Genomic DNA, 16,227 nt, shown 5'->3' with positions numbered 1-16,227 from the left:
GCCCGGACCCTCCTGCTCCCCCTCCTCCTCCTCTCCCTCCTCCCGCCCCTCCTCCCGCCCCGGCCCCGACCCCCCCCCCCTCCCCGCCCCCGGCCCCCTCGCCCCGACCCTCCCCCGGCCCCCGCCTCGCCCCGCCGGCTTCCCACCACGGCCTCTCTCGGCGAGGAAACTCTGGCCTCCGCTTCCTCCTCCTCCGACTCGGACGCCGGCGGAGCCTCCCCGCCCCCGCGGAAGAAACCCCGAGCCTCGGCGGCGGAGGGAGCAGGAGAGCCCGGGGCTTCGGCAGGCAGAGCAGGCCTCTCCCCTCCGTCCTCGTCGTCCTCGTCCTCGTCCTCGTCGTCGTCGTCGTCCTCCTCCTCCTCCGTGGTGGTGGTGGTGGGCCTGCCCCCGGCCGCGGCCCCCGCCGCCGCCCCCCACCGAAGTAGCGGCCACAGCCTGGTCAGCGGCGGCATCATGCAGGCCAACGGGGCAGGAGGAGGAGGAGGCGGCGGCGGCGGCGGCGGCGGAGGGGGCGGCGGGGTCCAGGGACAGACCCAGGAGCTGGCCTGCCTGTCGGCCCAGAACGGGGAGTCGTCCCCGTCGTCGTCGTCCGCGGGGGACCTGGCCCACGCCAACGGGCTGCTGCCTTCCGCCCCCTCCGCCGCCAGCAACAATAGCAACAGCCTCAACGTCAATAACGGGGTCCCCGGCGGGGCGGCCGCCGCCACCGCCGCCGCCTCGGCCGCCGCCGCGTCCTCGGCCACCCCGGAGCTGGGCAGCAGCCTCAAGAAGAAGAAGCGGCTCTCGCAGTCGGACGAGGATGTCATTCGGCTAATAGGACAGCACCTGAACGGCCTGGGGCTCAAGTAAGTGTCCGGGCGGCCGGTGCGGACGGGCCGGCGGGGGGGGGGGGGGGGGGGAGGGAAGGGCAGGGGGGCTGCGCGAATGGGAGGGGGGCCGGGGACTCGTCTGTCGGTCCAGACAGATGCGGGAGTGTATCCGGGTGCGGGGGGAGGGGCGGACGGAAATAATGGACCTCGGAGGTTTGTTTTTCGAGTGTATGTGAGAGGCGTCTTTGTGGGACAGCCCCCCGGCCCCCCCCGCCCTGACGGACACCCCCGGGCAGAGCACCAGCCCGGGAGGACAGTCCCCTACAAGTGTTCGTGGGAGCGGAGGGGCCGGGACGCTTGGGAGGGAGGCCGCGCTGGAAGCCTGGTGGGAGTGGACGAGTGGAACCCTGTTGTCATTTGAAGGCCCTTGTGTACGAGCAGGAGGCCTGCCACCAACTGCCCCAGGCCCCGGTTTCGGGCCCAGAAAGCCATTGCCTGTGAAAAAGGGACAACTGATGTGCAGATTCAATGCGGGTGGCCTTGCAGTGCCTAAAGCTGGGTGAAGGTGGACAGCAACCTGGGCCACAACCCACCGGGCCGTGTGCACAAAGAAACCCTGCCCGGGTGGAAGGTGGGGTGGGTGGGGGTGCCCTGGATGGCCGGCCAGTTCCGCTTGGAAGCAGGGGCCCCAGTGAGCTCTGGGCCAGCCCAGCTGTGGTTCTGGATTCATAGATTTGTTGGGGGGTGGGGGGACACTTTCTAGAAGTGACTTCAGTGTTCTGATTCTCTGGCAAAACGCACGGAGCTGAGCAAGAAAGCATCAAATCATAAACACAAACATGTAAAGGAGAGAGTCTCAGGTATCGAACTATCTGATGAAAGAAACTACATTTGATCAGTCTTTTCAGCTCACAAAGACAAACACGTCTTCGAAAGATTTCACTTTGTTCCCTGAGGGAAAGGATTAGTATGAAAACAGATTTTGTAAATGTGAACAGAGCATATTACTGAGACCAGAAGCAAGCTGACAGCAGCAGGAGGAAATAACTCGTGACTGTTTGGAACCTACACCATAGTAAATTTGCTATTTTTAGTAGAGCGAGAAAGAGAGTGATTTTTGATGCTGGATTTATTTTAATTTTAAAGAGCGACCTAGTAGAATTTCCGTGCGAACGTAATATCTGGATGTAAGGCCCTTCCTTCCCTACCCCAGGTCGTCCCGATCACCTTATCTGGAGCTGACAGTTTCTGTCTCCTGAAACGTTGTAAGGTGGTTAGTCTGTCCCTCCTGGGTCTTCGTTTATTTGACCCGTCTGTTAAGGCACGTCTTTGGAGATTTCATACTTTGCTAAACTGCTGAGGAATCACGTGGTAAAAATCGGAAGAACTTAACTCTGATTCTGGTTTCAAGAAGGCCTTTAACTTGACATAAGCACAGGAAGGTGGCAGTTTAAAAATGCAAGTTTGGTGAGCCAAGCACATTGAAAAGCTCTTTCTTTCTTTCTTTCTCTTCATCATGAACTTAGCTTGAAAACTCCCGCAACTGTTGTTATGGACGTTAGTGTATTTAGAAGGGTAAACCCTAAAGTTGGCCAGGTCTGTTTACACTGTATCTCTCCTGCAGCCAGACTGTTGATCTCCTCATGCAAGAGTCAGGATGTCGTTTAGAACATCCTTCTGCCACCAAATTCCGAAATCATGTCATGGAAGGAGACTGGGATAAGGTAAAGTAGGGCATATAGAGCTGTGTGACTGCTGCTAAAATTATATATTTGAATGTTCATCCGGTGACATCTCTGTTTTTCTTTTATACCAATTTTTGCAGGCAGAAAATGACCTGAATGAACTAAAGCCCTTAGTGCATTCTCCTCATGCTATTGTGGTAAGAGGCGCACTTGAAATCTCTCAAACGTTGTTGGGAATAATTGTGGTAAATACACTTTTGTTCTTAGTTTCACATTCATGCTTATTTTAGTAGGTTATTGATAATTGTAGGCTTTTGCTACCTATAAAAGATAAAGCCTAAGAATTGTTAAATTTTGCATAGTTAAGTTTGTAAACTGCGATGAGTGTTAATGATTTAAAGTTTTGAGTTTTATGTCTTGAAAATCGTGTTTCATGTCTTTAAAGTCATGTTTAATAAATGTGTCGTTTGAACCTAGTTTATAAATTAAGCTTCTACAGAATCGATCGAGAGGTGTTTGTGCTCTCGGTGCCATGAAGAACAGTTTTATGTGGAATCAAACATAAGTTCTACTTTTCTATTATCTGTACTGAACGTACCAGCAAAGGAGATGTATCCTAAGGATGCAAAGGAGATCTATCCTAAGTAGCTGGTACATTGTCTTTCTTTTCTTTAATCTTTGGGAATAACAGTCCATTCAAGCCAGCTCCTTCGGTGTGCTCACCATTTTCCATTCTTGCAGTCGTGTGAACTGACAGTGTCTGAGTTGGTCAGTGTATGTATATTGGTCTGGTAGGGGGTTTGTGAGCAGATCTGACCACGGAGCTCGGCTCACAGGCCTTCTTTCCCTGACGAGGTCACCTTAGTAGTTAAACTGGTTAGCCTCTCTGCTCAGTCTTCAGGAATCTTTTATACTGAGAGGACCTTAATTCTTCTGTAGATGTCGGTGAGGGAGAGGAGGGGATAAGATGTTCTGAGTGACTGTGATTGGAAACCATGGAGAATCAGCTGCAGGCTCCTGGCCTTTTAACTTCTAGCTGATTCATTTGTTGTCAAAAGCAGTTTCCTGTCTGGTGGGGGAGGGAAGGAGCACCAATAGGAAGTGAAGTAGGGAAACCAGCTGTTTGTTAAATATTAGTAAGTGACTACTGTTACCTTTTGGTTGTTGTTTTTTTGTTGTTGTTTTTTTTTAATTAGGCCAAACATTAATCTTTCTGCTTTTGTCTGTAAACCTAACAGGGTCTCTTATTTTTGTTTTTGGCATGTGTGTGTGAATCTTAATTACAAAAGAGTTTTCAAATTCATGATAATGATTTTATACGATAATATATAGTCCTAGGGAATAGATTTAAGGCGAATTAAAGGTACAAAGTATGAACAAATGTGGATTAGTTTAAATTGATGATCTAGTATACATGTTTTTGCTTTCAGTAAATACTTAAATATTAAAATTTTTACTTTTGAATCAGATGATTGATAATAAAATAACTCGTGGAATAATCAGTTCCCTGTCAAATATTAAAAATGAAAACAGAAGTTAAACATCTATATTTAAGAGGCTTATAAATTTTCCAGCAGATATAAGTTTTCCCCAGTCATTATGTTTGGGTTTTATCAAAAAAAAAAAAAACCACACAAAACAACCAAGTATATTTTAATGGAGCAGTTTCTCATAAGTGATTAGCTCTGGCAGAATGGAAGATAACCCTGAAATAAAGACAAGAAATATAAGTGTGTGAGTTTTGGGGAGATTGTTTGCCTTTTGTAAGCTTTGCTTCAAATTCCATTTGTAATTTAGTAGTGAAATTTTTATAGGCTCACTTCCTATTTTTTTCTTATAGAAATGTGGGGCTTGTGTCTTGGATTTAGGGTATGACTGTCTCATTTGAAATCTTCATTAGAAGCAACATGCAAACTCAGGAAAGGTAGTTGTAGATAATGAGGAGGAATCCTTTCTTTTTACAGCCTGTTCAGTCTGTAGAACGTTCTAGGATCTAATAAAACATGAAGCTTAGATCTCTGGCTGAGCCTCACGCCATCAAACTTTTTAGGTATTTATACGAAGAGAAAGGTTCCAGGTTTAAGATCCAGTTCAGCATTTTATCACCCTTCGAGTCTGTGTTCAGATTTGCTCCTCTCCCCACTCGATCTCCAGAAAGATCGTCTAATCCAAGCGTAGTTGTAATAATGCCATGGAACACAACATGGAGCTTTCTTTTAGCGTCATTATTCTTACTGTATGCCCAGACACGTTTGATGACTTAGTCTAGGCTAAAATTGTATTTTACTTTTTAAACTTTTCTTTCAAATTTATTTATTTTGCGAGAGAGAGAGTAAGAGCATGTGGGAGGGGCAGAAAGAGAGGGGGAGAGAGAATCCCAAGCAGGCTCCGTGCAGAGCCTGACTTGGGGCTCAAACCCACAAAACCATGAGAATCATGACCTGAGCCGAAATCAAGAGTCCAGCGCTTAACCCAACTGAGCCACCCAGGCGCCCCTGTATTTTATTTTTTAAGCTCAAATACTTTTATTCACCCAATCTACTCCCTGCCCGCCTGCCCCCTCCCCCCCCAATACCATATTTCTGAATGCTTTCCAGTCAGATGATACCAGAAATAGCAGAATTTGCTCTGGACTTTCTGGAAAGTGAGCTCATGAATCAACATTTTTCATTTTGGGTTCAAATATGGTTTGATACGTTTGGGGAGTTTGGGTTGGTAGTAGAGGCCAGTAGAATAGGAAACTCGGTCTAAAAGTTTTATGTATTTTTTATTGTATAGAAATGTGCTTAAGAAAAGTGTTCAAATGCTAATTGGAGGGACAGAGATTAACTAGTGTATTTTAAAGTTAAATAGGGAGGGGTTTTGAAAGCCATGGTTTAAATAGAATTCATTTCCCCTTTCCTCTGAGTCATGGTTTAATTGCTACGACTTGGTTATAACCTTATTCCAGAGTTAGTGAGAGGCACTCCTGAGTTAGCTAGGAGGCTGCCCGGGATAACCAGACTTCCTGTGCAACTTCGGGGTTTTCCTTCCCGTTGAATGGCGGGAGGAAAGAGTGAAGCAGCCCCGATACTGGGTGGGCCGAGGGGGGCGGGGGGGAGACAGGGTTTACCACGTGGAGCTGTCCCTTATCCATTTCTTTCGTTAGATGGTAGAAGGGACAGAGACTCCCTGGGCGGAAGGGCTCTGAGAGATGATCAGAGGACAGAAATAATCTCTCACAGAGGTCCCCCTAGGAGCTGGGAGAAGACAGAAAGGGGAGCCTGTTTTCTCAGTCTCTTTCTTTCTTCATTTGAGAAGCTTGTGCTCTTAAAGCAAAAAAAAGTTAATAACGCTCTGTCTCCAGCTCAGCAAACTTTAGTTTTGCCGAATTTTTTAAAACTTTTCTGGTAAATAATTAACATCATTGGTGAACGATGTTAATTTTCTTGAACTTGTGTTTACAGTTTTGGGAAGTAAATTGCAGTTGTACTCTTCATCCTTCTCATACATGTCAAATACAAATCGAACTGATTTTTAGGAGAATAAATATTTTCTCTTCCCACCAAATCGCTCGCTGTGCTTGGCCAGCGGTGTGTCACTCACCACGCCCGCCACCAGGGTTTGGTGCCCCTTCGAGGGTATTCTTTGTCTCAATCCGGATAGAAGGCCTCCTCGGGTAGTCTGTGCACTGCCTGTCTGGCGTACCCCGTATGTACAGGGAATGCGTGTTCACACCGGCTTCTCCGACCACGTCCTCTGCCTGTGTCCTGTGCTGCCTCTGCCCCTTAGGAAGAGAGTAACATCGTATCACAGGCTCTTGGTGGCAAGATAAAGGGGAAACCCCACTTGGGGCACTGTCCCTACCTACACTGAGCGGGGGTGTGCCTGGAACCTAATGATGGATACCCAAAAAATAAAGATTCGCTCTGAGTGCTAAAAAGTAATTTTCTCCAAATTTCCAATTGCTGAGAAAATTTATTGAAGAAATCAAGTACACATACTATTGGCCAGTTCCATGTGGCATTTAAATGAAAACTTTTGCAGCTAAACAGGATTCTCAAGTTTAATTAGAAACACTACGTGAAATGAAACTTGTAACAGCAGATCGATAAATGGAAATCTACATTTCATAGAGGTTTTTTTTTTTTTCTTTCCAGAAGATAAAATGGTGAGAATATCCAGGATAACTTCAAATATAAAAGTCTTTTAAGTTGTTCTTTTGGTTTTTGTCACCTGATGGACTTCAAAGTATTTTTTTATTTGACACACAGAGGTTAGCTTTTGGCTCCATGAACAACACGCTTTGCAGGGCCTCTTGGTACTGGTCTGTCTCTGAAGCATTCACTAGCCAGTCTGACTTTTAAGTATAAAATTGGGTAAGGGTAAATTCTAGAGTTGTAGGAGCTCATGTTACAGTTTGAAATTTTTTTCATCGTTCTTCAGTTACAGGTTGAAGTTTTAGATGATCACCAAATATATGCAGTATGTCTTATAAACGATGTGTCTAAATGTAGGCCTGACTAAATGACAGGGTTTGTTTCGTTTACTTTCGCTAGAAACCATTTTTCCAAGCTTGTACATATGCCTTTTTTCTGGATACTGCCTAATAGAAAACCGTGTAGGGGCGCCTATGGGTCAGTCGGTTAAGCGTCCGACTTGGGCTCAGGTCACGATCTCACGGTTCGTGGGTTGGAGCCCTGTGTCAGGCTCTGTGCTGACAGCTTGGAGCCTGGAGCCTGCTTGGATTCTGTGTCTCCCTGTCTTTCTGCCTCTCCCCTGCTTTGTGTCTCAAAAAAATAAATAAACGTTAAAAAAAATTTTTTTTTTAATGTAGGGAGGCTCATGGTACCCTTAACTCTGTGAAGAAATAATTTCACTACACCATTTTTGGATAGCAGTATATAAATAATGTTTTCACAGTAAGCCTCTTACTGAAGAAGAAGAAACTATCGTTTGGTTTTTTCTTTTAAGTAGATTTAAAATCTTTGCCACCGAGTCCTTGGGGTCTCGAATATGACTGATGTTTTCTGCACCTGTGGCATGCTCAGGCGCCACAGGTAGAGGTGACAAGAGAGCCCCTGTAAGCAGGGGTCTTCGATTGTAGAAGATTCTCACCTGGCTGCTCATAAGTATCTCTTTTCCAGCTAATAATAGAGTAAAGGGACATTAAAAAGAATTAGAACCAAACTCATTCCAGAAAAAACTAAATGTGAAAGTGCTTCATAGTAAGCTGGAAGTGGTTTGTCATTTTGGGGGCAAAGAGCTGATAATTGTCTGCCTCCCAGTTCAGGGCTTCAAGAGCTCTGGTTGTTACCAGTCCCCAAATACAAAACTGGAATCCTTCTGTAGACTTTTCAGGTTAGCTTTTTTTTTTTTTTTTTTTTAAAGTTTATTTACTTTGAGAGAAAGAGAACACATGAGGGGCAGAGAGGGAGAAGGAATCCTAAGCAGGCTCCGCAGTGTCAGTGCAGAGCCCAACTCGGGGTTCGAACTCACGAACTCCGAGCTCATGACCTGAGCTGAAAGCAAGAGTCATGTGCTTAACCGACTGAGCCACCCGGGCGCCCCTGCGTTGTAGTTTTTAAATGATTTCCTCTGAGAACCAGTTTTTCTGTCGTTTCCAAACTTGTTGCATAAAACCCCCTAATGCAATTATAAAAGTCAGGTGTTTAAAACAAATTTCGAGGGGCGCCTGGGTGGCGCAGTCGGTTAAGCGTCCGACTTCAGCCAGGTCACGATCTCGCGGTCTGTGAGTTCGAGCCCCGCGTCGGGCTCTGGGCCGATGGCTCGGAGCCTGGAGCCTGTTTCCGATTCTGTGTCTCCCTCTCTCTCTGCCCCTCCCCCGTTCATGCTCTGTCTCTCTCTGTCCCAAAAATAAATAAAAAACGTTGGAAAAAAAAAAAAAAATTAAAACAAATTTCGAATACTTGGAATAGTTCTGGATTTTCACAAAAGAAATAAAACTCTAGGTGAATGTTTTAAGGGCAGAGTTCGTGTTTTCCTGTGTTGATGCGATGGTCACTAATGGCCGTACCTGATCTGCGATCGTGCGTTGAAAGCAGAGTTTTCTTAAGATGTGGAATCGCGCAGTCACATTTCATCTGCTGTGACTCTGTTAACCCGAAATGTTTGAGTCATCGTAAAGCTTTATGAAAAGTTATTTTCAAAGGGCGTAGTAGAATGGTTTCTACTGTTCTGTTTAGGCACAAACATTTTCTGAAACTTCCGTCAACTTTTTTCCCCTGACTGCTGCTTTCTGTCATGTCAGAGGATGAAGTTTTTGCTGCTGCAGCAGAAGTACCTGGAGTACCTGGAGGACGGCAAGGTCCTGGAGGCACTTCAAGTTCTGCGCTGCGAGTTGACGCCACTGAAATACAACACGGAGCGCATCCATGTTCTCAGCGGGTAAGGAGGCCCGGCCTGAGCCGGGCCGATGAAGGGGCCGCAAGGGCTAGCAGGGGGCCGCTCCCGGGTCCCTCTTCTTAACGGCGTGCCCGCCTCTGAAGATGGCTGAACTCTTGGACCGTGTTCGTCTGGATAAACTCACTCACGTGTCCCAGCTCTTGTTGTCCTCACGGGAGGCTCTGGGATCAGCCACGCGAGAGGGTGAAAAAAGAAGCGCGTGTCGCCATTTCGTGGTCTCGCAGGAAAGCCCTGTGGCACGACTGTCTGTGAAGACAGTAGGCGGCGAGGCTTCCGGTGCGAGGCATCAGACATTTCTGTTACCGTGTACCCGTCGCGTCCCAGGCCCTTGCCAAGCGCCCCACTTGAGCCTCGCGTCAGTCGTGTACGTGTCGGGGGGCCGTGGGGCTTGGATCTGGCCCCCCTTCTGTTCGCGCACACGCTCTGGGCCGCACCTTCAGGTGCCTTCTGTGCACGAGGCTCCCGCTTCCCCGCGCATGTCTCTGGCCTGCCTGACGTCTTCGGGGTGTCTCCAGGGTGTGTCGGGTGAATGCTCACAGCAGAGTTCTCCAATCCGCTTGCCCCCTCCCCCCACCCCCGCTCTCACTTTCTTGCCTCTGTAAACGGTAAGACCTTCTACCCACTCGTCCAAACAAAGCCCAAGGTTCATCCTTGCAGGTGTTTAACCCTTTCACTCCGCTGTGCGTCGGCCTAACTCTAAAACATACCAGATCTGTCCAGTTCTCTCCGTCTCCACCATTTCTACCCTAGTTAGTCCACACCAGCTCTCCTAGAATATTCCCGTACCCTCCTCATGAGTCCCACCCTATGTGTTCTTGCTCCTCGAATGGCACACGGTTCACACAGCAGCTGGCTAGATACAGAAGTAAAACCGTACATTAAGTCATTTCTCTCCCTTTCTTAAAATGCAGAATCTCTGCTTAAGCCCACACGCTTGCTGATCCTTCCCTGCCGTCTTTTCCTTGATCCGTTCGCTCCAGTGACACGAATGTTTTTTCTGTTCCTTAACTTGCCAGGCCACTTACACTGCCTGTTCCCTTTATCTTAGATGCTCTTCCCCTGATCTTTTCGGAGGAGCTACTAGTTGCTAGGGTCCCAGCCCAAATATCCTCTCCTAAAACCACCCACCAGGTGTTCTCTGTCACATCACTGTGCTTGTTTTTCTTCATAGCAGTTTTTATTATAGGACAGGGCCCCGGCATCCAGGACAGCATTGACACATGATGAGGTTCCAGATACAAAATGGTGGGTAAAACGATGGACCCAGAGAGGTATAGGGTTCATTTTAGGGTTTTTGAGGGAAAGGAAACAACGTCAGAGAAGCGACGTAGCCAGTCCAGGATACGGCTAACACACCACCAAGAGCCGAGCCCCAGACTCCGGCTTGACTGATTCTAGAGTCACCGGTCCACACCCGCTGCCTCTTGAAATGGTGCTGCTGCTGGATGTCCTACAGTAGCTGACCGCTTCCTTCCTTCTGTTTACCTCTCCGATAGGGGGTCTGGTTTCTGGTTTCACGGTATGATGAGGTTTGTCTTGTCTGGTCACAGAACACATAACTTTATCACATAGCCTTTATTCCAGAATGATCTTAACCCAGTGTGTCCCTTGAGTGTTCCACATAAGGAAATGGCCCAGAGATGTCCAGGTGTGGACTTGGCGTTCAGACCCATGGTTTCTTCCTCTCACCCTCTCCTTCCTTTCAGTTACACTCTGTGGTTTCCCATAGACAGGTTCATTTGAAATCTTAAAGTATAACGTGTATTTTCTTTTAATTTTTTTATTTTAGAGAGCAAGTCGGGGAGGGGCAGAGAGAGACTCCTGAGGGGGCTCCACACTGTCAGCACAGAGCCCGATGCAAGGCTCGAACTCAGGAACTGTCAGATCATGACCTGAGTCAAAATCAAGTCGGACACTTAACCGACTGAGGCTCCCAGCAAAGTAAACAATTTTTCCATAAAATTATCGATGATAAATTTTACTCCCAAAAATTTATTTTAGAAACCAAAATTTTTATGATATCTGGCTTTTTTTTATAGGGTATTTTGAGTCAAACTACTCATGCTATTAAAGTAGCTAAGATACTGTATGCTAAATGGCAAGAGAGCGAGTAGGTCTGCTCCTGAGGAAGAAGGGCCTAAGTTACTGGCTGCTAAGTACAGTTCAGAAGGAGAGGGGGCGGCACTCCTGTTAACTGGGAGGTGTCGGGTGTTTCTCTCATCATTTAGGAAGCTCTACCTCCATACCAAGTAGTGGACTGAGTACTTCAAGTACTCCCTCTTATTTAATCCTGACTTCCTTATTTAGTGCCCTTTTTCCAAGTGAGAGGAACAGGTCTGAGAGCATCGTCCCAGAGTAAAAGCAGGAGGAGGGTCCCTTGCTAGGTCTGGTCACTGTGTCCGAACCGTGCCTTCGCTTCCCTGACTTTCAAAGCCCGTTCTCGTGAGAGGAGCCAGAGGCAGGTCAGGGTCCCACTTCCGCGGGGCCCTCCTGTGTTCTCCAGAATCCGTGACTTGAGCGTTCACACCTCCTTTGGCACACATAGTGAGCCGGGAAACGGTTCCCAGGTTTCCTGCTTTGGGGGATCACGATACCTTTCACGGGATGACACAAGGGTGATTATCCAGTCGTTCCGTTTCTTGAGTGACGTCTGTGATCAGCTCTTGAAAGTGTGGTGGTGTTTAATTAACATCGTGTAAATTGAAGGGGTTTTTTGGAGTTTTGTTTTACAACTGAGGAGCAGCTGAGTTAGCGTAGTATTTAAGAGCAACATTTGCAGCTAAAAATGCCTGGGTTCACATCCCCTTCGTTTTTGCCTCTTACCTAAGCCAGTTCCTGAAGCTTTTCTGTGCCCTCCGTGCTTCGTCTGTACAAAGAGAACGCTAGCGCTTGCTTCGTGCGGACTGTGGCGGGATCGCGGCGGGCGTTAAACCAAGTAGCGCGTGGAGCGCCTGGAACAGAGCCGGGCGCACAGGGAGAGCTGCACGTGTGCCCTGGTGGATTGTAATAATCTGCTAGTGGATGACACCATCGTGACAGTTACCGCGCATGCTGCCGTCACACTGTATTACGTTGTAGTAATTCTGTCCAGGTGCCAAGTTGTATTAGTGAATTGGGTCCACTGTAGAGATTTCTTCTTGATGAGTTTTTCTTAGTGAAAATATAATCAATATTTTCCAATTATGTTTAATCCGAAGCAAAGGGTTTGGTACTCACTGCTTTCCCTCTGTCGCATTTTCAGCTATCTGATGTGCAGCCATGCGGACGACCTCCGGGCCAAGGCAGAATGGGAGGGCAAAGGAACGGCTTCCCGATCCAAACTGTTGGACAAACTTCAGAGTAAGAAGAGTCTTCATTTTTGGTTTCTGTGTTTTCGCTTATGTTAGAAATAGATACTGAGAATTGATTAGGTAGCCTTGTGTCTAGACATACTCTTAGTGAGCAGTGAGCAGTAATGTAGGCAAGAAGGGAAAATCCATCACGAAGCCCTAAAACCAGAGGTTTCCAGACGGGGCCCTGGAGTCTGGGAGGTAGCTCACATCCTCAGGAGCCGTGGGGGGTGTGGGGTGCGGGTCCCAGAGCAGCTCTCCTTGCACCTGTGTTGCGCAGTCACGTTCCCGTTGAGATTTTCTTTGTGGGGGAAGTGCTGTGGTTCGAGAAAAAGGACATAAACCAGACCTTTAAAGAACTGTTTTTCCTTTTTAAAGACTTTATTGTACTTTTTTTTTTTTTTTTTTTTTTTTAAGTAAGTTCTACACCCAACGTAGGGCTTGAACTCACGACCCCAAGATCAGGGGTCACGCGCTCCACCGACTAAGCCAGCCAGGAGCCACCAAACTACAAGTGTTTTAAATATTTTGTTGATTTCAATAGGAAGGCCCATATTTAATTGTTTTCCTCAGTGTTATAGGTAACTTCCAAATTAGCAGAAGGGTTTTATTTTTGCCACAGTTTTATACATAAACGACCTTTTTGCCCTCTTGGATTTTAAATCACTTTACTCTGTTGCACGTTGAGGTGCAGGAGTAAACATCCTAGGAATCGGGAAACCTTGTGGTCCGGGAGGGGTGAGGCACGGAAGGATTGGAATAGATTGGTGTCTGCATCAAAACACCAGTCCCCCTCCGTCTCTAGATTTCTAGATTTCCCTGCACGTGCGGTGACGCTTAGTTCCCTCGGGCGCGTGGTCGTCTGTACATTTTCTTTCCATCACTGCCTTTTAGGGGGAGGGGGGTTGTTGGTGGTGGGTTTGTTTTTTGTTGTTGTTTTGCTTTTGCTTTTGTTTAGTTTTGGAAATTCACATGCAAGTGAAAGCCCTCCTGGGGCACCTGGCTCAGTCAGGGAGCATGTGACCTCGACCTCGGGATCACGGGTTTGAGCCCTCCTTTGGGCGTGGAGCCTAACTTAATAAATGAATCAAGTTTTTAAAAATTGTTTAAAAAAAAAAATACAAGTTAAAGCCTTCCCGTCTGTCCCGTTTTGCAGCGGCGCCCCCGTAGCCGCTGACAAATCCTGATGAAGCCCACGTTCTGTCGCACCGCCCGCCACTGCTCCGTTCAGGGGGCCTGAATTATCGGGTCAGGGCCAGTGCAGCAGAGAGCGAGCAAGTGTCTTCAGTAAAAGGTTATACTGTCTTGGTGTTTTAACATTTACTTTCGTTTCTTGTTTTAAAACTATCTTCTCCTGAAGCCTACTTGCCGCCATCGGTGATGCTTCCCCCTCGGCGTTTACAGACTCTCCTGCGGCAGGCGGTGGAGCTACAAAGGGACCGGTGCCTGTATCACAACACCAAACTCGATAATAACCTAGATTCTGTGTCTCTGCTCATAGATCACGTTTGTAGTAGGTAAGAGAACAGCTTCTTATGCTCTTACGTTCTGAAGCAGGCTAACGTCTTACAGACTCAGTACGAACTTTGTGAAAATGGTTTTTTTTTGGAGTTTTGTCCTGTCGCGGTGAAACCGTTTGTCTCTGGTACCGCGTTCACGTTCACGAGTGGAGCTGGGATTACCGAAGCTGACGTTTCCAGAGAAACGTGCAGGTGTTTATGTAGTGACCCTCAGCTGGAGAGCGTGCTTTCCTCCTCTTGTCTGTGGGCGGGTCGCTGATCTTCGGTGTCCGGCCCTCCCGGTGAGGGCTTGTGAGTGTTGTCGGGTGGGGAGGCCACTGACCCAAGTGTTGGCCATCCTTGGAGGCCAGGACTCTCTTTCTGGACGCTGTCGCTGTTTTAACAGTGGCCCCAGTTATTTCCTGCCCATAAAGATCATGGAAATACTTTGTTCCTAACGGTAGGTCTGCTTTTTAGTAGAACCTGGCCCCTGAACTAAACATGGTTGGAGTAACAGGTGTTAACTTTCTGGTTTGGGTTTGTTGCTGTACCTGTCCAAATACGTAATTTAACCTGTAGGGATTGAGCCTCCGCTTTTGATATTAGGAGTATTTTGACTGAAACTGTCCCTACTATTTTAATGATGATCTCCAAGTTAAAGCAGAGCTCGGGGCGCGTGGGTGGCTAGGTCGGTTAAGCGTCCGACTTCGGCTCAGGTCATGATCTCGTGGTTTGTGAGTTCGAGCCCCGCATCGGGCTCTGTGCTGACAGCTCAGAGCCTGGAGCCTGCTTCGGGTTCTGTGTCTCCCCTTCTCTCTGCCCTTCCCATGCTCATGCTCTGTCTCTCTCTGTCTCTCAATAATAAATAAATGTTAAAAAAAAAAAAACTTTTTTTTTTTTTTTTTTTTAAAGCTGAGCTCTAATTTTTAAGACACTGAAGAACAGGGGCGTCTGGGGGCTCAGTTGTGTAAGGCGTCCACCTCCTGATCTCGGCTCAGGTCATGATCTCCCGGTTCGTGGGTTTAAGCCCCGCATTGGGCTCTGTTGCTGACCATGCAGATCCTGCTTGGGACTCTCTCTCCCTCTCTGCCCCTCCCCCACTCGCACACGTGTATTCTCTCTCTCTTTCTCTCTCTCAGTAAATAAGGTGCTAAAGAACGAATCTGGGAATATTTCAGGCTTCAGGAGGGAGACGATCTGGGTCTGGTGAACCAAACACGAACAGCTGTGCTGTGCGTGCCCAGTTTGTTTTGCCAAAGGCCCCTGCAGAAGCCCCGGTGCGGGCAGGTGGGGCCAGGGTGCGGATGGCGACGGGCTTTGGGTCCAGGAACCTGAACGTTGGCGCGCGTGGTCCAGGCATGCACAGAACGCTCTGCGTGTGGCTCGGTGTTGCCTCCCCTCCCCAGATGCGGTGGAAACAGGAGGCTGACGGTTGGCCTTCACCTAGCGGATAATGACTTGGTGTGTGTCTTAAACTTGCTGAAAGTGATGGATTAGAGTCCTTTTCTTTTTTCCTGTTTTACTGTTTAATGTTGTTCTTTAACTTCGAATTTCTAAATCTTTCAATTGAAAAGAGGTAGGAGATTATAGTTAAAAAGCGACATGGTTTCATCCTTCGCAGCTCCTGTGGGGAATGTGAGACCAGCGTTAAAACTAAGGCAGTTGTGAAGCCAGGCCTTTCTAAGATTTAATTTATTGCTGAATATTGCTTGGATTTGTTGCTGGCAGAATGCTATTTGCAGTGGCCTTTATGGTTTAAGAGGTGTCGGTGGGTGAAGGGCTTGCCTTCCTGTGCGGAAACTCAAATCTATGAGCACGGGACCTGCGTTTTTCTTAATGTCTGTAGTAGGACCTGTGAAAGTAAATGATGGAAAATGTTTAGTCTGACTTTGTCTTGCCCTCAGATCAGGGATCAGGCTCTTAGAACCTGCGTAGAAAGCACTCCTGAAGTTTTACGTGGGAGTGAAAGTTCATGCTTTTCAGAACTCACCGTCGATTGGAAGGTCTCCCCTGTAGTCTTTTAAAATCAAAATAGGGGCGCCTGTGTGGCGCAGTCGGTTAAGCGTCCGACTTCAGCCAGGTCACGATCTCGCGGTCCGTGAGTTTGAGCCCCGCGTCAGGCTCTGGGCTGATGGCTCGGAGCCTGCAGCCTGTTTCCGATTCTGTGTCTCCCTCTCTCTCTGCCCCTCCCCCATTCATGCTCTGTCTCTCACTGTCCCAAAAATAAATAAAAATGTTGAAAAAATAAATAAATAAATAAATAAAATCAAAATAAAACTTTGACTCTGTGCTTCTGCTACTTACCAGTGTACACGCCACACACACACACACACCTGCCTCAGAGTCTGCTGCTTAAGATAATTCCCTGCTGTGCAGTCACACTGTCTGTGTCCTTCGCTCTTCAGATTTCTGCAGCCAGCACAGCCCCGTAACTGTTGCAGATGTTGGTGACGAACAGTTTCTTTTTTAAACCCAGTGACTGCTTTGCAGACTCTTTGGT

General features: G+C 47.6%; 1 protein-coding gene across 3 annotated transcripts in view; it reads left to right on the top strand.

The window, feature by feature from the left end:
- The first annotated feature begins 91 nt into the window (after nucleotides 1-91).
- WDR26 (WD repeat domain 26) overlaps nucleotides 92-16,227 on the top strand; it is a 37,586-nt gene continuing 21,450 nt past the window's right edge. Inside the window, exons 1-6 of one of the 3 annotated variants that reach the window (XM_058701406.1) lie at nucleotides 92-845; nucleotides 2,434-2,533; nucleotides 2,635-2,739; nucleotides 8,745-8,881; nucleotides 12,141-12,238; nucleotides 13,589-13,745. In XM_058701406.1, coding sequence (XP_058557389.1) covers nucleotides 454-845; nucleotides 2,434-2,533; nucleotides 2,635-2,739; nucleotides 8,745-8,881; nucleotides 12,141-12,238; nucleotides 13,589-13,745 — 989 coding nt within the window. In that variant the 5' untranslated portion in view covers nucleotides 92-453. The remainder of the gene's footprint in view (nucleotides 846-2,433; nucleotides 2,534-2,634; nucleotides 2,740-8,744; nucleotides 8,882-12,140; nucleotides 12,239-13,588; nucleotides 13,746-16,227) is intronic. The other 2 variants (XM_058701404.1, XM_058701405.1) reach the window with 2 other exon arrangements.

This window comes from Neofelis nebulosa, chromosome 15, assembly GCF_028018385.1.
Source record: "Neofelis nebulosa isolate mNeoNeb1 chromosome 15, mNeoNeb1.pri, whole genome shotgun sequence".
Lineage (NCBI taxonomy): Eukaryota > Metazoa > Chordata > Mammalia > Carnivora > Felidae > Neofelis > Neofelis nebulosa.
The sequence above is the reverse complement of the archived record's forward strand: the minus strand, read 5'-3'. Positions and strand labels throughout refer to the sequence as shown.